The sequence below is a fragment of the Falco rusticolus genome, chromosome 1 (genome assembly GCF_015220075.1).
Source record: "Falco rusticolus isolate bFalRus1 chromosome 1, bFalRus1.pri, whole genome shotgun sequence".
NCBI classification, from domain to species: Eukaryota; Metazoa; Chordata; class Aves; order Falconiformes; family Falconidae; genus Falco; species Falco rusticolus.
In genome coordinates this window covers 35150709-35174189 of record NC_051187.1, presented here as the reverse complement: position 1 = coordinate 35174189, position 23481 = coordinate 35150709, and the positions used below count along the sequence as shown (strand labels likewise).

The 23481-nt window shown below is 37.6% G+C and overlaps 1 protein-coding gene across 3 annotated transcripts in view; it reads right to left on the bottom strand.

Moving 5' to 3' along the window:
• Window positions 1–23481, bottom strand: part of MED13L (mediator complex subunit 13L) — a 204275-nt gene that overhangs the window by 98108 nt on the left and 82686 nt on the right. For 2 of the 3 annotated variants that reach the window (XM_037387908.1, XM_037387817.1), the window contains 2 exons: window positions 8386–8470; window positions 3496–3579 (listed from right to left, as the gene is read on the bottom strand). In XM_037387908.1, coding sequence (XP_037243805.1) covers window positions 3496–3579; window positions 8386–8470 — 169 coding nt within the window. Of the gene's footprint in view, window positions 1–3495; window positions 3580–8385; window positions 8471–17657; window positions 17738–23481 lie in introns of those variants that run through there. The other variant, XM_037388000.1, reaches the window with a different exon arrangement.

The window sequence follows — 23481 nt, the reverse complement described above, 5'->3', positions numbered from 1 at the left end:
TTCTGTTGTTCATACAGATCAAAACAAACAGACTCCCCCCCCCCCCCAATTTCCTAGTACCCACCAAGAAAACCATCTCTTAAAAAATTAGCAAAGATTCTTGCATAAGATGGTCATAAATTTATTTGCCAGTAAGATGTTTAACATTTTATGGTGGTGCTTTCTGAAACCAAATCCCCCCCCAGAAAACTTGAAAAGTAATTCTGAATAGACTGTGAAGATGATTTTTTACTAGACAGTGGAAGGCACTATCAGTGCCTTGCATCATACAAAGTCTGCAAACTCCAAAGATACAGATCTCCTTTAGGAAGTTGTGTAGCTAAATAAGCAAGTTTGCCATTTTCCAGCAGTAGTGTGGAAACATATTTTAGACACACACTGCTGTAGAACAGACAATAAGACACACCAAATTATTTAGTAAGTGACAGAGAACATTAAAGATACTCAGGAAGGAAAACCCACAAGTTCTGCATTAAATTTCCTGTCAAAAGCATCTGGTTTGCAATGTAAGCAAAATGAAACTGTATTAGGGATCTGTCTGTAACTCCCTCTGCTGTTCCCTCACTCCCCCTTGAAAAGACCAGGAAAGCTCATCTTGCATATTGTTTCTAACACTGCCTCAGAAGGTCACCTATTGTTCTTAGACCTCCTTTTCACATCTCAGGACTAACTAGGTCACAGCCACTGCCATGCTCCACTTCATCTTTGACTCCATTCTAAATTCACAGAACTCCCTGCCCTTCTCCTTTAATGCCATTCACAAAAATCACAGGCCCTGAATCATTTTACTGTTTGAAAGCCTGTCGCATGAGTTTTAACTCCTTCCCTGTGCATTTATGCCCAGTCGAAGACTTTTCCGTATATTCCTGAAATGACGTAAACTCAGGATGTTGGAAATTTGAGATTACTAACTTTGCCACAAGTATCAAAGTAGACTTAAGAACCATTTGTATTTCTTTGCCAGAGTGACACCTGCTCAGTTTTCATTCATTCAGGGATCTATACATTTATACAGATCCATTATCTTTATCTTTGCCCATTCAAGGGGAATAGTGCCTGCATTTTCAGCAGGGATTACTCATTCCCAGACTTCAACCTAATCACTGTATACACAAGGCAACTTATTTCTAGTAATTTATATATTAACATGGATTTAGCTACTATTTTTTTAAAATACCACTTTCTTTGGTTATGAAGTCATTACCCATAGTGCTAAAATACCTAAACACTCTCAGCTGGCCTTGCTTTCTGTGACTGCTCCTTACTGCTTTATCTACAGCAAGCGGCTGCTTAGAGCAAGAACTTAACAAAGAATTTATATGGAATTAATGTCAATCACTTAATTTGTGTAAAGACAGCTTTTTGTGCTACACTGCAAAAGAAAGCTTAAAGAATTACATAAAAGGTGTCTGGACAAATTAGCCCTCAAAGCCTCCTACTATTTGCTGTTACTGTCCACAGTTGACTCCACTGTCAACTTGTGCCATCTTTATGACCATCTTTCAGTAAGATTAGTTAACTCCAATGATATATTTATAGCAGAAAGATTAAGAACCTGAAACAACACAAAACCTATCTCATATTAGGCCACAGTTATTATATACCATTTTAAAAGTATTTATTTAGCAATATCTAAATGACCTATACTGAGAAGTACTTTATAAAAAATGAAGCAAACCAACAACCCACACAAACCAACAATAAACATTATCTTCTTCAAATCAATAGTCTACCCTTTGACACTAAAATTCGCCATTAAAATGTCAAATTTGATATGCAGAAATACTTTTAATACAATTTAAATTCAACAGGAATTCATGGTTTGGAACATGTTCCAGACCAGATATATTTCTGTGCATACTGTAGAATAATTTACAAATGTAATTATCCTCTACAGATCACCTCACTGTACAAGAGACTCAGTGTTACACATATGTAAATAAGACACATAAATAAAATCTGCCAGAATTCCAAAATCACAATACCTTCCACACCAGTGCTGCTGCTGTTTGACACAGCATCCACTATTTCAGACGCTTCATTTCTTGAACTGATACACACCAGGAAAAGACATGAGACTCACAAACACATTTAATCTCAGCACTCAGGCTGCAGTAAAGTTGATAAAACAAATAGCTTTTGCTGAAAGGAGCTGTCTCGGTTTTCTAAAAGCTGGAAGACACCACTTCTTATGTCACTTTAGGGAATTAATCTTCCAAAAAAATAAATTAGATCTTGGCGTGATCAGAAAAGCAGCAGAGAAAACACAAGGGAGGAAGGTGGTTACGAACAGCCAGGACAGAGAAAGGTATGGGAAAACCTGGACCTTTCAATGGCTTCTTGCCATTAGATCGATGTGAAATCAAAGGTTACACATATACAGTGTAAGTCTACTTACCCACAAAGAGCAAACAGCAAAAAAAAAAAAAAAAGGTATTCCCCATGCTAAGTTAATGCTTTCTGGTTTTATAAAGGAGACAAATCCATGTTTAATTACCTTAAAAACAACTGCTGTTTGGAAGTACCTGGTTAACAAAGTCTGTTGCAGAAAGAAGCCAACTGTTCACAGTATTAACATGTAGCAGAGGTAAGACACTGCTATTGTAGACAATGCAGTGAGATAAAGAGATGAGAGGGAGAAGTTATGTACGATCTACAGAACAATTTCCACCTGTACCTACAGCTGCCATCAGACATGCTGTTGTGACTGTAGCTACGCTGGATGAAGAAGTTACCACCCCGCTTCATTTCCACTGGCTCATTACCTTCAAATCTTCCAGCATAACTGCATGTTTAGTCACTTCCTAACCCAGTTCTGTCAAAATGATTCCCGTTAGAAAATCTGTGTTTCAGTTTAACTCAGATTATTTTTGACAGAACTTGTTTAGCAGATGACTATAAATGCAAGTACCAGAAGATCTGAGAACACTGTAACCTTTAAAGCTAGGAGAGGAAACAGCAATGAGCAAGTGGAGACAGCTAGCCCTTTTCCATGGTTATGTTGCTACAAGAGAAGCACATTAATCAGACATATAAGTCTGATTTGTCAGCCTGCCTAATCAGTGAAACCTGTATATCAAGGCTGGTGTCTTTAAAGAAAATAAATGAAACTGTGTATTACTTACTTTGCTGCTTAAAAAGTCAGGTTGGGGTTAAGTGTCCAGAAATTATAATAATTTGTTATAACTGCCTGGAATTCTGTTGTATAATGAGAGGAACAGGCAGATACTACTCAAAAGATATAAAAGAATATGATATTTCTGTGGAGTTAAGGGATAAATACCATTCTCACCTTCGTATCTTAAATTACCACAACAAGACATGAAAAATTACTTAACTGCTTTCTGTGTATTACTGAACAAATTACTGTCTGTGTTTTCACTTGTTACAAAGTTAAAAGAAGTGGAAAAACTACCACCAAAATGCAGCATCAAGTTACCATCATGCCATATACAACACTGACAGGAACAGTACTCAATAATCAGATCGCCTTACCTTTTATTAACAGGCTTCTCATCCTTGTCGTAGGGCCTTATGAACCATTTTCCAATTCTTACGAAGTTTTTATCCATCAAGCACCTAGAAGATAATTACAGCAACAATTACTAGTTACATCTTAAGATGTAATTAAAAGCAGTCTTTGAAGACAGAAAATCTAAGGGATTAAGCAGCTGAATTCCCATCATATCGAAATCAACTTTGTAGCTGCTGGGTTCCACATAACTTTGCCATGTAACTTTATTTTCCCACGCTAGTCATAGAAAATCACTGTCCAATTTCATGATGCTGTCACTGATGCTGATCTTCACATATGCATTTTCCCCTCATCTCCAATAGATTCTCTTCCGCTCCATGCTACTCTTTTTGTTGAATGATCCATCATTCTTGTTTTCAAACTCCTCCTCTTGAACAATGACAATTCATGGTACAGATTCTTTTCTATACAGTGCTTCTCTCAGACTTCACAATAAAGAATATGCACTCCTGTATTTTTGGCATGTAAATGGCATAGTATAGTATATGAATGACAGGAAATTGTATTAAGTAAATATTAACAATGAACCCTTTTCCCTTCACATGATCCACAGCATGATTTCAGGTGTTGAGACTTCCGTAATTACCATTTCCTCTCTCAGAAAGCTGCACTCCAACAAACATACTTCCCACACCACTAAATTTAGAGCAATAAGTTACCCATTTTCTGTGGTCCCTTTAGAAGTGCACAATTTCTTTATAGCAACTGTATATTCTGTGGCTTTAAAAAAATGCCACAACTAACACTGAGGATGCAAACTGATCAATAACCAATTTAGGTTGACAAGGAGTGTTTGATGCCTTTCTGAATCCACTTTACAGATGAATCACACTAGCAATATGACAACACTAAGTATGCTTCAACATGCAGTTGAACATACTGCCCAAGGGATCACATCAATTTGTTATGAAGGAACGGTTTTCAGTAAGGTAAATATTATGTTTCTAAAATTTTTAAAAAATGGTCATTTGTTGCTAGCAGTTTGTTTACAATTATGAGTAATATATGAGCTTTCCCTACACATTTCATGTCTGATAGGTGTTTCTTTAGGTGGAAGAACTGTACTTCTCCACTCTTCAAAGTTTTCTAATAGTTTAATTCTATAGCAGTTGCTACAGATTAGCCAAAACAAATCAAAAAAATTAAAATTCACATGAAACCTTCTGGGAAAGTACATTTTGCAAAGTTTAGAAAAAACGTGCAATCTATACTTCAAAAGCATACCCAGAAGACACAGATAGGAAATGAATGACAGACAATGTAGATACTAATAGGTTTCTAATTCTTCTGTACAAATTTGGCAGGGTTTTCCAAAGCTAAAGCTAGGCTCCAGAAAATTCTAACAGATCTTTCTCAATTAAAGCAAAAAGATTCCAGTTCTGTTGAATATACCAATACCTTAAACTGAATATGAAAGCTAAACCAGCAGAGATCTAAAGGCACTGGTCTTGTGCCAGTGGGAAAAAAGTAGTATGCTTCAGCAACTGTTTCCCTAGGAAATATTTGCTATCAGAGAAAGCCTGTCAGTGTCAGCCCGCTTTATACAAACAAAAGGAAGCCTGTGAAGTTTACATCAATAATAAACTCTCTCCAATCACACACACTTCAATGCCACATCATCCTGCCTCACAATGACAGGTTTAACTGCCTCAAACTAATGCTGCTTTGCTGGGGGGGGGGGGGGGGAAGTCTTCATGGGTAGACCTGGCCTTAAAAATCAGCCAACCCTCCACATGCTAAACTAAATCACAGGTTATTATAGTCTAATCCCATATGAAATGGGAAACATGACTACAGAAGCATGGATCTCAGTTTTGGCCGAATGAACAATTAATGACAGCACGGCATTATTTTTGCTGTATAAGCACTCGATGGTAACTAGTAACAGTAAGCTGTAACAATGAACTTGCATCAAAAAAGAAGCTGGTCATAAAATCCCAAATGAGTATACAGTTAAAAGCAGTTATTTAACCATATGAAATAAGATCATAAAATACTCTGAACTCCTTGGCTCATTTTGCTAGTTAGGGCTGAGTGATACTTTCCTGTTAAGTACAGCTGTTGGAGCATTACACTGTCACTTGACCTCTCATATTTCTGTTTTTTCCATGAAAAAATGTGACCTGACAAGGGCACACTAATGATTATGAAATAATACCATAATATTTCAAGTATTATTTCCTCAGATCTTCTAACGTTTTCTAAATTGCCAGTTAACAAACTTCTGATCACTAATTTGGGTACTGTGGGGGGAAAAAAGGAAAAAAAAAAAAGAAAAAAAAGAAAAAAAAGAAAAAATAATAAGAAAAGAAGAATATAAGCAGTTGTGTAAAGGGCTTTTCCCGCCCTTGCCAGGGTTACCTCACAGCAGGCACCTCTCCCCGCTGCCCGGGCACAGCTTCCCGCCTTTTCACCGCCGCTCCCGCCCGCCCCGCCCCCCCCCCCCAGCCCCTCGGTGAGGAGACGGGAGGAGGAGGAGGAGGTGGTGGGGGTCACCCCAACACGGTTCTCCCCGGTGCCATTTGCTTCCCACCGCCGGGTTTTCCTGCCGCGTTAGTTTTTGCCGCCCCTTCTCCAGCTGTTGCCGCCTTTTCCCCGGGGCCGAGGAGGCGCGGGCCGCCCTGCCCTGCCCTGCCCTCCCCTCACGGACGGCACTCACCCCCCGCCGGGGCGGCTCCGAGAGGCCGAAAACCCCCGCCAACAGCTACAGCTTGGGGGGCACACCAGGGGCTTCCCAAGGAAAATCTGTCCTTCACCAACAAAAAATAAACCCCCAAACAACCCATAAAACTTCAAGCACTGGCAACGGCCCTACCACCTTCTGGTAAGGTCAAATAGAAGTTCAGGACTTTGATTGATCAAGCTTTTCCTAAATGCAGGATAAAAATGGGTCTTTCAAGTGTTATTTCTCTTTTTAATAAAGCCCATATACACTGTTATTTTTCGATAAAAGCATCATGATGTTAACAAGGTTTCGTATGGCAAACAAACAAACAAACAAAAGCCCACCAAAATAGTGTATACCTTAAAATAAACTCACCTATAATACTGTAAAAATGAGGTAGCTAATTGGGGAGATATTCAGTAAGCCATCACCTAAGTCCCCTCGACAGCTATTCCATGACAAGACAGCTTAGCTGAGGGGGCTGCAGAAGGCATGCCACCCGCCCCCCAGCGCCATGGGACTGTCCCCAAGGACAGAGGCTGAGCCGGTGGCACCAGACCCATCACCTGGCAGTGACACGAGCCTTTCCGCACACACCTGATGTGCGTTGACCACCTGTATTTCAAAGCCTACAGCTGAAAGAAAAAGAGCTCTGAAGACTTTTCAGGCACAGCTGGGTAGAACGATCTGGCTAACTCTGCCAAGTGGTTTCAATTAAATTACTTTTTACCAAAAAAAAAAAAAAAATTAAAAAAAATTACTTCACTAAGCTTAAAGAGGTCCAATGAATAAAGATATCCACTAGGAATCATACTTTAAAAGTCAGTTGGCTGGGTACCACAGATGAATAAACACAAAATTATTTTTCCCTTTTATACTGCAAAGCCTCAAAAGAAATAGTGAACTTAGAATTTAAGTTTTATACTTATTCACTCTAAGTACTCTAATACTTATGTAAAAATCCCCTAAAAAACCTGATGAAATAGAAAATAGGAAATACAACTAGCCCTTGTACCTGTGAACATGCACACAGGTAGCCACCCAAACCTCACTTGTGAGCAGGCACGGAGAGGTGACTAGCAGTCAAGGGGACAATTACTGCACTCATGGGAACACAACCTCAGGAACATAACACAAACCTGATTATTAGTAAATCTACATCGAAGCAAGTAGGATACTAAATGAGACAAGATCAAAGTATTTTCAATTAGCTTACTTTCGGAATGAAAAAATATTCAGTGCTACATTCTACAAAATTACTGTAACACAAAGGTACAGGTGAGATGCATTACCTTTTGTTGTGATTATTATTATTATAAATTCAGAAAAAGTGGGAATAGCCTAATGACACTTAAAACTGAGATCTCCAAATTTGTAAAAAGAACAGATACAATACAAGAACGTGATGATGACCTGGAGAACTGCAGTTAACGGAGAAAGAATTAAATGCAATAGTGTCTAAGATGTAATGTCACACACTGAAGGTCTAATAACAAGATAATCTTCAGTCAGTTTAAGAGTTGATAGCTGGATTAAGAAGAAAAAGCTATAAATGTATTAACTAATCACAGAATAACTTTGCAATCAAGTCATATATAAGTGTGTGTGTATACAGATACACGTATAAAAATCATCAAGACAAAAGAAAGCAATGCTAGGATACATTAGGCCTGTCAGAGCCCAGAACTGTTAAGCTTCACCCTGAATACTGTGCACAAATTTAGTTAAATTCTAATATGCGTGTACCTAGGGTGATTTGAAAAACAGAATTAAGATCTTTCAGTAGTACCTGTTAAGACAGGTACTATTTAGCCTTATCAAAAGACCTGGAGGTTAGATACAATTATTCTCCATAAGCATATTATCTGTAAGAACCTCAAGAAGGTGAAAACATTGTTTGGGTTTTTTTGCCTTTGATAGAGCTCCACAGCAAGAATCCAACGAGAAATATATACTGACATTATTCTTTGTATGAGCGCTTAATCAGTCTGCACAGCATTTTATGATACATTCCCAGAGTCAATGACTTAAGAGATCCATCTCTATCCTGTGTCTCTTGCACTAAAAGTTCTACCTCTAAAAACATGTGGTTTAAGATCAGTAACAATATAAATGGTCTGTAGATATCCTACATCATTTCAAATATAAAAATGAAATATTTAAGTGCAATAGATATTTTTCTTACCTTTCCAGAAGATTATGGATTGCTTTGAAGAGCAGGGTCCTACACTCATAGGAGAGTCCATTCTCCCACAATCCTTCTTCCACCACTACAAAAACATAAAATATCATCATGTTCATACCGGGAAATACAAACATTAATACAAAATATAACTTCAACAGCTTTAATTTTCAACAGCAGCATGTTAAACTGTTTCAACTATTACCTGTATTGCCAAAGTAGCTTTAATCTTTACTTGCTGAAGACACCAACTTTGAATTTAAAGAAAAAGAAACACAAAAGCATAAAAGTAACACGTTTGTTTGGAGTGTTCAGTTTTAAAAGTAGGGAGGTGAGGAATTCATGATCATTCTTTGCCATGACTGCCGAGAGATCCTTTCAAATTCAACCACAGATGCAGACAAGAAACAAAGTGAATCATTAAAGGTGTAAAATCAATTTACATAACTTAAACAACATTAAATAACTATCCTAAACCTCTGTCACACTCAAGCGAAATTCCTTCATTGTACTGACTTAAAACTCTTGCAGTTTAAGCAATACCCAGCAAATGTATAAAATACACACAATTTTTTTATTCAAAAACAAAAACTGTAAACTCAGTACAAAACTGCAGAGATTTTAGGGAGTTTAAAGAAAAATAATCTCTCACAGTGGAGTGCAGCATGAACTAGTCAACTGAGTGAGTGCCTGAAGGACAGAGAAATCTTAAAAATATCTGCTGTCCTTACTCTTTTGGATGCTAAAACTACCAAGAGTAAAACTATTTTTGGAATGCCTGTACCAGATTATAAATCTTATTCAGCCATAAGATGTGATCTGAGCTGCAGAATAAAAACAGATGATTTAATAACTTTGTCAAGGAGTAAGAATTTGTTAATTGTCCGAGTTCTGTCATTTCAATTTTACAAGAATACTCAGCAGATCTTTAGAAATGCAAGCATAAAATTCTACACGTTAGGAACTGAATACTTAACATCCCTCCTTGGACAATTTAAAGGATGAAATCCTCCAACAGCATGTCTATCATGCAGAGATTATTATCCAAGCATAGTTTACTCTACAATCACGTTTAAAGTAAAGCTTCTAAGGAGTTTCAGCTGTATGAAAAACACTAATATTGCCAGCAGTATTCAACTACAGCTTCAAAGCCTCAAAAGCCAGCATTGTTCATTATTCTGCTGCTTCTCCCGGCAACTGTAAGTCATATAAACCTCAAACAAGAAGAGGCACATTTTTTGAACATGTAATGTTGCGATATGCAAATATTGGTAACAGAGTCTCTCTCCTTTTACGGAATGAAAAAGCCAGGGCTTTAGCACCTAAATCACCTTATTGAATAGCATAGTTACTTCCCCAGAAGAATGAAAAGGCATTTGGGCACAAGCATGAGCCAAATCTCTTTCCCTGTAAAATCATTAAAGGCCCCTTTAATTCTTTCAAAAACCTTACTGACACAGAGTATGTAATGCGCCATACCTGTTCACTAGGTAGAACTTCACATGGCCTCAGTTTTCATATTTAAAACAGTATTCTTAAACTTCAGAATCTCCATGCATTTTTGCAACTATCGATGTATAAATTCTGTACAGTTCAGAACTACTGGAGCCTAAGACACTGTACCAGTCTTGCACTTAAAAACTACACAATTCTCAAATATGTAAACAGGTATACATTGCAGTATGAGACAGATCACACGCAAGTTCATCTCTATGAAAACTCCATATTTAATAAAAATTCAGTTTTTTAGATACTGTCATGAAGTTGAAAGAACCTGTAAAAGCCAAAAGAAATTCACCACCACAGGGCACTGAGCTCTTCTTGAGTTTCACCCTAATCCTATCAGGGCATTCATGCCAGAAGCCAGTATTGTCCCTGCATTAAGAACTTCATGCAAAATGGGAGAGATTAAGAACTTATTCCATGACATTACAGGAAACTTCTCAAAGCCAGTCTGGTGATCTCAATCATAACTGACTATCTGCTCCCAAGTATGCACAGACTGATGGGACCCAATGAAAGAACAGCTTGTATAAGCTCTCAAAACTATTTTCTGCAAGTATAAATTCACCACTGGCTCCAGAAGAACTAAGATCAGATCACACCGCTTTACAACGTTTATAAGGTAATATTCTGTAGGGCTGGAATAATTTTAATACCAAATTATTTAAGTACCGGACATTACCTGTATTCTTTTGCCCCGCTCAGCTGTGACTGGCACAGCTCCTCTTCAGGCTATACCATTCTCTTACTCTTCCACAAACTGAGACCCTCTCCCCAGGACACATGTGCCCAGAAAAGCCTAAGTACACCTGCAGAAGGGACGGAACATGAGGAAATGGAAATTGGCAGCGCTCTCCTCCTCGACACAACACCACAGCTGCATTCATGGTTACCCTGCACTCAGGAGAAGGAATGGCTATGCAAGGGAATGTGTCCCTAAGCCTAGGAAAAAAAAGCAGGCAAAAGCACTGTTAACCTCACAACGGTTACCTTGTAGGTAAATCCCTAGGGTCAAGCCTGCCAATGAGGAGCAGCAGTTGAGTACAACAGGGAAAAGGGGAGAGTTAAGTGGTGTCTTCCCTCAATATTCTAATTTTCCAAACTGGCTTTCTTATTATTTGGCATTCAAAAAAATTATATACAAAATGTAAATAAAATTTCCCTATGAAATTTAACCCTAAGCGTATCATAAAACATCTTCAGAACCATTTTCCTATAATAAATAATACCTTTGATTCCCAGATAAATTAATGCACTATATTTAAATGTAATTACCTCTAATACTTCTTCCTACTAAAAATGTACATCTCACAATTGAGAGTATGTACATACAGCTGTTAGAGTAAAAAAATAATAATCAGAACTGCAGCATTTTACTTCGCCTCTGCTCTTTCGCTTCCTGATCCAGTCTCCAAAAGAAAAGAGCTTAAATAACTGGAGCAAGTTACAACTTCCATGTGCAAATGGTGACCAGTACCAAAACTTGGCAAAATCCTACAAATTAGACTATCCCTGCAAACTGCAAAATTCCTCACACTGTAACAATGAAACTAGATTTTAGATTCTGAAGAATATTTTAAATTGCTTACAGAAAATTGAAGGCTAGGAAATAATTGTTGGTCTCCGTCTGTCTACACGATTTGTAACGCTTTTAACCCTTAAATGCTTTCAACTCAAGCTTTCGTCAGCCTTTCAGTGCTGCCTGACAGCAATCTCAGGCACACAGCTAACATAAAGCAGGTGCTGCACAGGTTCATAAACGTACTTAAGCCAAGCACCTATATCCTGTCCTGAAGGTAATTTTCTGTTTCTCTAGTTGAAAATATTTCTCTTTAGAGGCAACAAATTTGATGCTGCACAACAGCTGTGAAAGCCATCTTCAAAGACAACTTCTAGCAGAAGAATCAAGTAAAGACTGAATTTTACTAAAAGAGTATGACAGAGCAGGGAACTACTTTGTTCTCTATGGAAGTCAGAGAGGAGGTTGAGAGTTTTGGAGAGGCAGCAAAGCAGATGGGACAGAACTGTGGTCACTATTTTCCAGGACCTGGGCAGTCAAAACCATCACTAACCCCATCCATTGTTTGTGGCAATCCCATTTTCTGTAGGATGTCAGATTGGATGACCTCTAGGAGTCCAGGCTCCTTCTCACCTGTATGATCTGTCAGATCTACTGATCCTTTACTGTGATAGATATCTGTATCCGTGTGATACATTTATCAGTATATGCCAACTACTTCATCTAAGCATGTGTACATTCCACAGTATTCAAGGATGACAACTGGAAGTAGCATGTACTTTCTTGTGAAACAGGCAGTTTAGACCCTTTTCGCTGTTTATCCCTCCTGCAATAGAGGGATAACTTTACCACTACATTTCTCACCAAAATAAACAATTACTGTGTGTGTCTTGTTGGTTTTTTTGTTTGTTTGTTTTTTGGTGTTTTGGTGGTTTTTTTTTTTTACATGAAATTACGTCTCAAAATAAACAACTAAGCTTATTAAAACTCCACCTCTAAAAATGTGGATACTTGGGGGGGGGGAAACAAGACGACAAGGTCACATCATCTCTGCCATTAACTATACTTCTATAAACTGACTGGGTGAGTTAGTCTAACTGCCTTTACTCTATCATTCTCGGTATATGCTCTTTAAATCCAGTGGAGATAGAGAGCACTAAAGAAGCATAAGGATCCAAAAAGAAGAGTGAGATTTTCAGTACCTTTCAAGAGGGGAGAAGAAAAATAGAAAAAAAAAAAAAAGAAAAGAAAAGACTTGAGATAGCCAGTTTTGTACAAGAATATTCTATTGATTTATCTGGAGAAGCATCATTATTTTCACTTTCTTAACTCTTCTAGACTGAAACATAAATAGTCCTTAAAGTTTTTCATGGAAAGGTAATAAAACACCAAGCAACATTTTAACAGACACAATAGCAAAAAATAATTCTGTGTCAGCTGACAGGGCAGCACTGTGTAGTAAAAAATAAAAAAAGTTAATGTTACAGTTGAGTACCTGCCTATTACCATTATCCAACGTACTAGTGTGTATAGGAATAAGGAAAAAACCCCCACCCACGACTTTTGGTTTTAACACCTGAAAGAGAACACAATGCAGTGTTTTTTCAGTTGCAAACAAATCTTCCACAGAGAAAATACTTCCTATTTTCTCATTCCAAAGATGATATTAGCAGAAAACACAAAAAGAAAAAAGGTGTATTTGACACTTATAATGGATTATGACTGAGGCAGTAAATCTCACTGCTAGTCTCCATACAGAATGGCAATTAATCGAAAGCTTTCACATATAAAGTTTTTAAATGTTTGTAATCATTTAGTTTTCATCATTTCAAAAAATGAATAGAACATTTGTGCTGATTTCTAAGTTTATCCCTGTAGACTGGATGCTAAAACAATTAAAGACAGCTACAATAATTTAGGCTTACACTGGAAATTTATAATTTAAACATACATTAATGAGCAGCTTAGTTGGCTTGGGGTCTTTTTTTTATTATTATTATTATTTTCAAGTCAGACATGTTAAGGTCTTCAAACTGTCCAATGATTTTTATGAAGCCAGCCATGTTCTCAAAGAAAGAAAAAGAACCATTATAAAAATTTCAAGGAGAGAAGTCACAGCAAAATATCAAAGCAAATACTTCAATAATTTTAGGTCCCCCAGCAGAGATACTAGAAAGATAATAAGATCTCTGTTCTGCTTCAGTGACCAAACTGACATATTTTACTTAAAAGAAATATAGGAAGGAAGGAAGGAAGGAGAGAAAGCAAGTTAAGACTGTGGCGGCACTGCAGAGATAGTTATACCTTTAAGAAATTCAGCCACCCACATTTTAATAATTCAGGTCACACTGCCTTATGCAGTTTAAAAGTAGAATTAGTTTCAAAGAATACATATTTCCTCAGAGCTATGTTACATATTTCCTTTTAATGTATCATATTGCAGCAACAGCTGAAATGAACGTCTAGACATCAAAAACAGTCTTTATTCCCACCTACTGCTTTTTTACCTCAGGCATCAAAACTAATGAAACCTATTATCCAGAACACTGACTTCAGTTACCACATTGGCCACTGCAAATATGAAAAAACACTCTGGGACAGCACCAGTTATTCAGCCATTAAAATTACTGAAAATCAATTTCTTGCTGCACACTGCAGAAATACTGATAGATTAAAGCAGGACACATGGGACAAGGAGATTACTTTGAGGGAAGATTACTATGTCAAACTGCTGAGGAAGGGGAGTTATTCAGCTACACAGGGTTCATATTCAGATCAGTATTTGTTCCTTCTTATTCTTTGATATTTTGTCTTGTCGTCACCATGAAATATGAAGAATGTGGGGATTTTTCCTTGTGTAGAAACAGTTTTTAAAAACACACAGCCAAATAACTTGAACAAAATCAGAAATTCAATTACTAAAAGCAAGCATTTAATTTTTCACTTTAACCTTTATTAGCATGCCCTTAAAACAATATTTCAAAGTCCAACGAGTATTCTGAAGCATCATTTCTTCTAAAAAACTGAGTTAAAAGAGTTACAAAGCAACGCAATGGTACATTAATTCTGAAAAACTATATTATACCCATAAAAATCCAATTAAATGCGATGCTATTGATCGATCATTTTTATACTGCCATTGATCACCTTGTAAAATCTGTCTTTGAAGTCATTAGGGATTAAATTGACTTATTACTAAATCAGATTCAACCCACTTAGAGATCTAATTTCCTTGCACTGGTTATGATTGTAGGGAAATGGCACTGCTCACCTCTTACAATACTGAGAATTCACCATGGCTCTCTGTCTCCGAAGCCAACTCGGCAGCCAAAAAAAGAACCAATACAGAAGAAATTCTCACCAGAACGGTCCATTTTGTGTTCATGTATTTGCAAATAGAGCTTATGTGAAGGGTTAAGAATATGTGCCATACTGGTATTTGCATCCAGTATCCTAACATCACAAATTCTCGGGAAAACTTCCAGGGAAATCACAAAATTAATTAATACTATCACTGAAAACCGCTGTTCAGACAGGACCAAGTTTGTATTTCGATAGGCCACAATTTTTGAAATATAAATAGATACATAAACACTAACACTTTCAAGCAGAGTTGACCATGAAACTAAAATTGTTGCACTTCAGCAACATAAATAAAACCTTCAAAGACAACAGCTGTCGAATATCACAGGAATACAACACTTTCACTGTTGCCTACTGAAACAGAAATTAGCATAATAGCTATTTGTTGAAAAACTGATGGTAGAGGTAGCTATCTGCACTTTAGATTATGTTAGCACTACTTGAAGTATTACTTTCATTGCTTCCTCACTCCTAGTAGGTAGGAAATTATATTTTATAAAATATACATTAAATGTTACATTCTCTCCCTCTTCCTGTTCCATACCCTCACATTCCTTTACTCCTGCAGGGTCTCTTTCACCTTTCCATTGTAACACACGACAATGCAGATCTTCATAGTGACATTTTCCCAGTGCCATGGTTAACTATGCAACATTTTGAAAGGCATTAGGAACAAAGTGATCATGTAAAGTATGTAATCACTTCTGGTTTTTTAGAAGTTCACTTCCAAATATTCCAAAAATCCAGGGGCAATATCTAACTTCCCCAAAACCAAAAGTATTATCTATGAAATCAGTATAAACATTTCTGTGTAATTATAGTTCAAGTCTGCTTTCTATGTAGGAATGCAGAACTAGCAATGCCAGAGAGCTGAGCAGCTCGCTTCAGAGATATAAGAGATTCCAAATAAAACAGTTAAGTTTGCTGTGTGGTTTTTGCTTTGAATGCTTTTTAAAATCACTAGCTCTGTTCCAAGAACAAGTAAAATGAACATAAATATGGCAAAACTTTTATGCCATTTACACTGCTTCCTAGAGTAAAGCAGGAAGTTGTTTGCAGTGTGAAACCTGCTCTCGCGCGCCAGAAAATTCCCCCCAAATCCCTGATTTAAACTGTTTCATTTGTCCCACCATGTGTTTGTGTTAAGCACTTTTATTTCCAAGCTACTTTATATTTCTTTGCAGTGGTATTTCCTATAGATGAAAAGCATTAACCTGACCATAGTGAAAACAGACTACAAGTTTGGAGAGACTCTCACCATCTTCCCCTAAAGCGTTCAGGGCTAAGGATGCCACTAAGAAAGAAGTACTTTAAGTTTACTCCTGGGAGCTTCTAGAATTTCCTCCCACATTTCTGAACTTTTCACTTTCCGTTACATCTCATTTCCTTCTTCAACTTCTTGGTATAAGGGCATTAAAAAATAGTTTCTCAGAAGCATATAAAAGTAACCCAGAAGATCTGAAAGCAAGTAATTTTTTTTAAAAAGAAGTATCACTATACTTTTTTAATCCAAGGAAACAATCTCAACTCTGCAAACGTGACCTGCTCTCTTCTTTCTCCCTCTGAACCTCCAAGTTTTCTTCATTCCCTCCCATTTTCAATGACCACGCAGGACTCTTGTAGCCAGTGTGCAACCCTCATTCCACACATCAGCTGCAACCCCCCCACTTCTGCCTTTTGATCTTTCTAGGTTCAAAGAAGATAGAACTACTGCAATACATCTGCACCAGTAAGATCTTCCTTTCTGCACTGATAATGGAAGGAGAATGTGGACTTAATACTTTTCTTCTCTAAACATAAGTGTTTTTCATCGATAGCGCGTTGAGTGTATTTCCCCATCCCCTACAGTCAAGAGGCTGTGCCGGAGGTAACAGAATGTATGAGGCCAGTGAGTCTCTAAAGAGAAATCAGAGCTAGTTCAGCCATCACCAGAGTAACACAAGGCTTGTTCTTAGGAAAAATACAGTCCTTATTAATCCATACTTGGAAAGCAAACGGAACAAAAAGTCTTTTCTCATTTATAAAGTATGCAAGACGTCATTCTTGAAACACAGATAGATCATTTTGGAAAGCGATACCGGGATGATTTCTTCCCTCCTCCTGAAGGCAGGTTTGCCTTATAAACAATTGCACAGCTCAAGACAGACGATTCCATTTTAAACTGCAATTCTGATGAGCCAAGTCCCTGAAAAGCCTTCCACTCACCACTCAACCAGTTGGCCGTCACTCCTGCGCCAGCCCTGTGAGTAATCCCTGCAGCTGTAGGGAAAGCAGGGCTCTCTGCAGCTTCCCCTCCCCATCGCCCCCCGCCCCCCCCCCGCAGCCGGCATTTCTGCGCTTGCTACAATCATCTTAAAAGAGCATTTTACAGGAGGCTTAGCCCTGGCTGAGGGCACTCTGCAGCGTGACCAAGAGAACATGGAAACACGATTCATTAGACATGCCTGGAGTGATAACAATGGAACTGCTTCTTGCTGCCTTTCATTTCTTACATTTTGTGGAGGCTAATGCATTCGCGTTACACAATGAGCACATTTACAGACAGGAAAAAATATAATCATCTTTAAGCAAGCCAGCTTTTTTCATTATTATTTGCTGTTTTACAATATGCTTGCAGGCTGCCACAATTTTTAATTGATACGTTAAGATTATAAACGTAACAAAGACAAGATCTCCAACTTATCCAAAGACACATTTATAGAGAAATTTAAGAGTGTAATGTTGCCTAATCTCTCCATGATCATGGCTATCTTCCTTCCACCCAGCTAGGAACAAAAAACTGTAATATTTCCATCTCAGTTGTACGCTTACTTAACCAAGTAAATATTTGGATTTCCATTAGCTAAATTCGAGTTTACTCTTCTGTGTAAAAATTATGAATTGTGCTTACTTTTTCTCAGTTCATGCTTCCTTATGGTACTGTGCCATTACTCACAGCCCCCAGACCACTGTTTTCTTCTTTTCCTTTATTTTTTTTGCCCAACCTAATAGTTATAGAAACAACAATTTTCATTAGGAAGTTTCTTTTCCTTAACTTACTTGTAATGCTATATTGTGAGAAAACAAAATTGACTTAACTTAGGAATATAGGAAATATCTTATAGCAGTCTCCCATGTTAAACACACATGTACCACAAACACGTAACAGCTAACGGTTATAAGTGTGAACTACAACACTAATTCCATTATATGTGGAACATTAGGTAAGTCCTCTTCATACTAATTTTTGAAAACTAGGAGGAATCGAGCAAACACATTTGCTTCTAGTTTATACAATACTTGAAAATAACGTTTAAAAGCTTATTTTATTACTTGTTTTCCTACCTCCCTATTGGAACTCATTATAATATTTTACACGTTTACACAAGTGAACTACAAAATTGACTTTGCCATTTGTTTACTTAAAAGTTGCAGAAGCAAAAGTTGAAATCATTTCAAAAAACCCAAACCCCACCCATCCAGCAGCAAATATACAAATAAAAAGTAATAGTTAGCAATAGGCAAAGCCAAATTTAATATTGCTAACAGTTTTTTGAGTAGCAAAGTTAAGCACTAGATTTCAGCTTATAATTTTTATACATACTTTAGAAGCAGAGGGTCAGGCTTCAACAATAACCAACATTATTGCAAAGGTGTTTATGGTCAGACTTGATGCTTATAAATATTTTCAAAATAAAAGGTAGGTTTCCAGACTCTCAAGTTTTGCTACTATTTTTTGGATAAAAGAAAAAGAAAGGAAAAAAAAGAAAAGAAAAGAAAATGCATCTTAAGTTTAGGTATTAAAGAACAGCAGAAGTGGTTGAAATGAAGCCTCTTTTTAAAAATGTGAGAGTGCAAACTGTTTCCCTCACATACACATCTTTTTTGAGAGAACAGTAGACTTTCAAAACCACAGGCACAAAATAAAAGGCTATAAAAGACTTCAGAGACAAGACAAACACATTTTTGTCATTTTGTTTGTTCTTTACTGGATTTTAGTACTCTCCAAGAAGCATGCCAAAATACTTTGTGCTCTTCTGTAAGCAAATGTTTACTGGAGCTTGCCACTATTTAAACTGAAGTAAAAGTGAAATAACAGGTTTTGTGCACCACCACCATGTATGCATGCTACCAGCAGAATGTCAAGCAGGCTTTGAAATTTATTCATTTTTGTTGCCAACTTCTGTCAGCAGCCAGCAGAGGGAGCGACCTGTAACCAGTTCCTGGACTCCTCATAGGATCTGTTTCTCAGACTTCAAAAAGGATACAATATCATAAATGCTAAAATTAAAACTTCTAAAAAACTGACCACATTCAATAACAAACATTTTAGAAGAGGGATGAATTTCAATAGGAACAGTTTAATTGCTACTTTTAAAATGAAACCCTCCATATGAAACAGCTTTAAAAGCAGAATAACTTCCTTGAAAAAGTCTAAGTGCCCAGTATCAAACCTTGTGTAACGATTCCTTGAGAAAGGCTAAATATTTGGAAATCCGTACGTCCATTACATCAAGTGGTTGAACAGTTACACGTCTTTGATTTTCAACTAATTAGTTTCACACATTTGGTCTTTCCTGGAAAGTTTCAAAATTTTTTGAGCTCAAGTTCACACTTAACCAGCCTGCCACAGTGATGACGGACTGTGCTACATTGAGGCAGCTTTTTTTATAACGCTGAGCTTCACTAGCGCTGCCTGTTATTACAATTGCTATGTTGTCAGCACCTTTCAACACAGGAAAATTCAGCTATAAATTAATCAGTATAGATGTGCTCGGAGATTCTTCCTCTCCCTTTGCAGAAACATCAACATGACAATCAGACAAGCACAATACACGGCTGTTTGTAAGGCTGGCCAGCCAAAGGAAGAGGGACAAACACAGTACCACCCCAAACCAAAAGTACTAAATAAAAAGTTTCCGTTGGAAACGAACCCCTCTCCCTCCCTATCCCCATCTATTCCAATTCACCTTTTCAAGCGAGGAATACTACAGATTTCTTTCAGATGGGGACAGAAAAACAATTCCTCCATCAGCATATTCTTATTTATAATAATATATTCATTTATTCCTATTTGTAAACAGAAGGTATTGCAGGAAAAAATACTAAGATCACACAACATTATATACAGCATCAGGGATGGAAAAAACAAATCACTGAAGACTGGAGAACCATTCTGCAATCAGTTTTATAAAACTTGAGAAGATGCATCTACAAAAAATTCCCCTTCACAGCATCTCCTGTATTCACTGTTGGAGTTATTTCACATATCCATGTTTCAACAGGAGCCATCTCCCTCACCGCTGATTCTGCAATGCAAATGTAATATGTTGTTCACTTTACAGTCTGTTGCCATGGATATTAATGTGATGTCATAAATTGTTATATCTTCATTGCAGAAACAAAATGAAAGGGCTTGTAAGCAGGAGAATAAGAACTCATCCAAGAAAGCATACTTAAGAACGAGCAACTGTTGTACAAATCACAAACAGAAAAACCATGAATTTGTATTTTAATTCAGTATTGTTTAATGTTTCTTTACATAAGACCTACCTGAAAGATTACAGATTATTTAATTAATTTTACTCTAATTTTACTGGACTGTTACCTGCACAGCAGGACCTCCTCAGCAACAAATATAACAGCACTTCTGTAATTTAGCTTTCCACCATGGCTGAAAATACCATACTTGTTTCTGAACTCTCACCTTAATTATCAAGGCAGTAGATAACCATCCCAGCAATGCCTATGTGACTCTGTCCTCCTTTTCCTTTTATTCCAGCTACTTTTTGACTAACCAGTTACATCCATTGCATATGGACCACATCAGAAACAAGGCAACTGTGCGTACTTTGTTTCGGAAAAGTCAGGGTTGCAGATTGCCCTTAAAAATTATTACTACACATTTCTGAAGTTTTGCTCTCCAAGGACCCCAGGAATAAACAGTAACAAAATCTCCCTTTGCCTTATTAAAATGGTACTTAAGATTATGATAAATTAGTCTATCTGTAGATACACACAAAGAGAAAAGAATAATTTAGCGTAAAGAAAAGTATAATACAGTGTAAAGCATACCCAGTGTTCACAGTCATCTTACATCTTTTAAAATAAAGACAATTCAGAGTTTCTCTCGTTTTCAGTTACTCAGACTGTCTTGTTTAATCTTTTTCCCAAACAGTTTAGCTTTTCTGGAAGTGGATTTAATTAAGTCTAAAGACACTGGGGAATGAATGGGCTGGGCCTTCTGCTTACTCAGACTTGCTGACCTGCCCAGCAATAAACTAAACATGAATTAGACCATTCACATGAGGCAGGGATCAACATATACCCATTTCCTGCCATCACAGTCACCAAGACACCAAAGAACCACCCAAAGGTGGAGGCAGCCTTTTTGTAAGACTTCTTGACCTAATCCACTCTACTACTTCAATGTTTCCTAACCTGCTAGGAAACTGAGTCACTCCTTGTCAACTTCAGAACATTTCCTTTGTCAGCTCACATAGGGAAAAAGCCTCACAACTGGCATACCCTTCTAAGGTCTTGTGGCACTTGGGCAGAGGTCTGCTAGGTCAATGACGAGTAAATCATCTGCTTATAATGGTACGTAAAATGTTCTTCCCCTTTTCAAACTTGCTTGAATTGCATGCAAAATGGAAAAAAGCCAAGCCCTTCCACTGCTGTCAGCCACTCAACATTTACACAAGTTCAGAACAGGTGTCATCTTTCACAACCTAAGATTAATTTCCCTAGTCTTATCTGTGGCTTCTGCTTCCCCTTTCAATCTAATGAGGACTCTTAATCTTTTTCTCAAAGTCTCTCTACTACTTAGCTCTCCGTTGTAATTCATTAGTACCTTTTTGTTCCTATGCCCCCAAGAAATGTGCATAAAGAGGAGAAATATATATAAAATAAGTGCTTGCCATTTCAATCTCTCCAAAACTCAAATGGCTGTTTAATAGGTGAACATATAGAAAATAAAAATTGTTTCTTGACATTTCTTTAAAGAGAGGTATTCCCTAACTGCAGCTTCACTAGTCTTTGGAAGATGTTTTAACTCCTCATCTTAACCTGCTCAATTCAGTTGCATATGAAATCTGCTACTACTAATAAAATAAACAATGAACAGTAAACCTCCAACTTAAACAGAAAGCACAGCCCCTCACAGCAAGCTATGTTTCTTTGCCATTTTACCATTAGCATCAGTTCTGCAGCAGACGCAGATATGCATCAGGTGTTTTGGAATAATCTGAACAATTCTGTTCACAAAGGGTCACCAATACACCATGTTTTCACTCCTATTTTTAATTCAGTAGCTTAAAGGGCAAAACAGCCACAAACTGATATCATCCTGGTCGATGTTGTCATCTTCTAAACATTGGAAACAAGACACACAAAAAATTACCATATGCAAGAATATAATGGGGGGGGGGGGAGGGTGTTATCCTCCACCTGCCAGCCTTAAGTGTTATGTGTAAAGCGAGGGTTAGTTTAAGAGCTAAGGCAACTCAAAGGATAGACAATATGCCACACACATGGTTTTGTTTCTGAAGTGTAACCCAAAGGAAACAAGAGGAGTGCCACCCATTACTTGTCTTGACTGTATTTCCTTTGTACTGGTATCTTCCTCACTCATTCCCATTTAGGGAAACCAAGGTTGTAGATCCACATTAACAGCTCACTTTTGAAACATTTCTTGATTGGGACTGTTTAAATTCAATTCCAAGGTCCCCATTCTGGAAACAGCAGACAAGCTCCTAACAGTTAAGTGACAGCTACTGTATGAGGAATAATGTCAAGAATTTATCTTCCTTGAAGGATACTCCTTCTATAAATCTACATACTTAAATCCAGGGTCAAAGGGCAATAAAAAGTAGACAAGCCTACAAGACAGCCTTGAACACACACTGTAGCACCATGCTGAAATATCAAAGCCATCGTACGGAACCAAACATGAGCAAGAGCAGCACAAGCGTTCAAGGAATTTCTGCAGGATGCAATATGAAGTGCAGAGATCCCCATGCTGGCAGAAATTTGCTCTTGTCAATCCACACAGTGTAGCACCGCACACCCACGAGCTGGCATCTAGCAGCTATTTAGGCTAATTCACTCAAAGACACTGTTATGCACACACAGCCGTGCAGCTTCTTTCTACACTCAAAATGTTTCTGTGCACCTAGTCCAGAGGTTCACTGTACATGAGAAAACAGAATGCTATTAAAAAAAACCCCAACTTATTTTACTGAAGTATTTTAATCTTGTTTAAAAACACAGCTTTAAGATTATAGTTCACTCTAGTGTTTTCCTCATATTTCAGTAAATGAGAACCGTGTATTTATGCATCCTACAAGAAAGACCTTAGCTGTCAAGCAGAAGGACCTACGCACAGAACTCTTTGCAAAGACTTAATTGAAATCAGAGCTGACACTGTGATCCCAGCAATCTTCGTACGCCCTAAGCCGAAACTCTGTTCTGGCTGACCATGCAGCCCATGTCACCACGCATTAGCTTCAGATAACACTTGCACAGCAGTGAAGTGTTTCGTCCTTTTGTGCTTGCCTTAGGCCACAGCCTCCTCTGACGTACATCAAACCAATTCCACTGGACACTCCAGAAATTTAACAAGCAAATTCAGAATACTGACTGAATATGACAGGGAATCTGTGGGATCATTATCAAATACGGGGTGGGAGGGGAGAAGAAGAAATCTGTTGTCAGGCTGGTTTAACTGACATTTA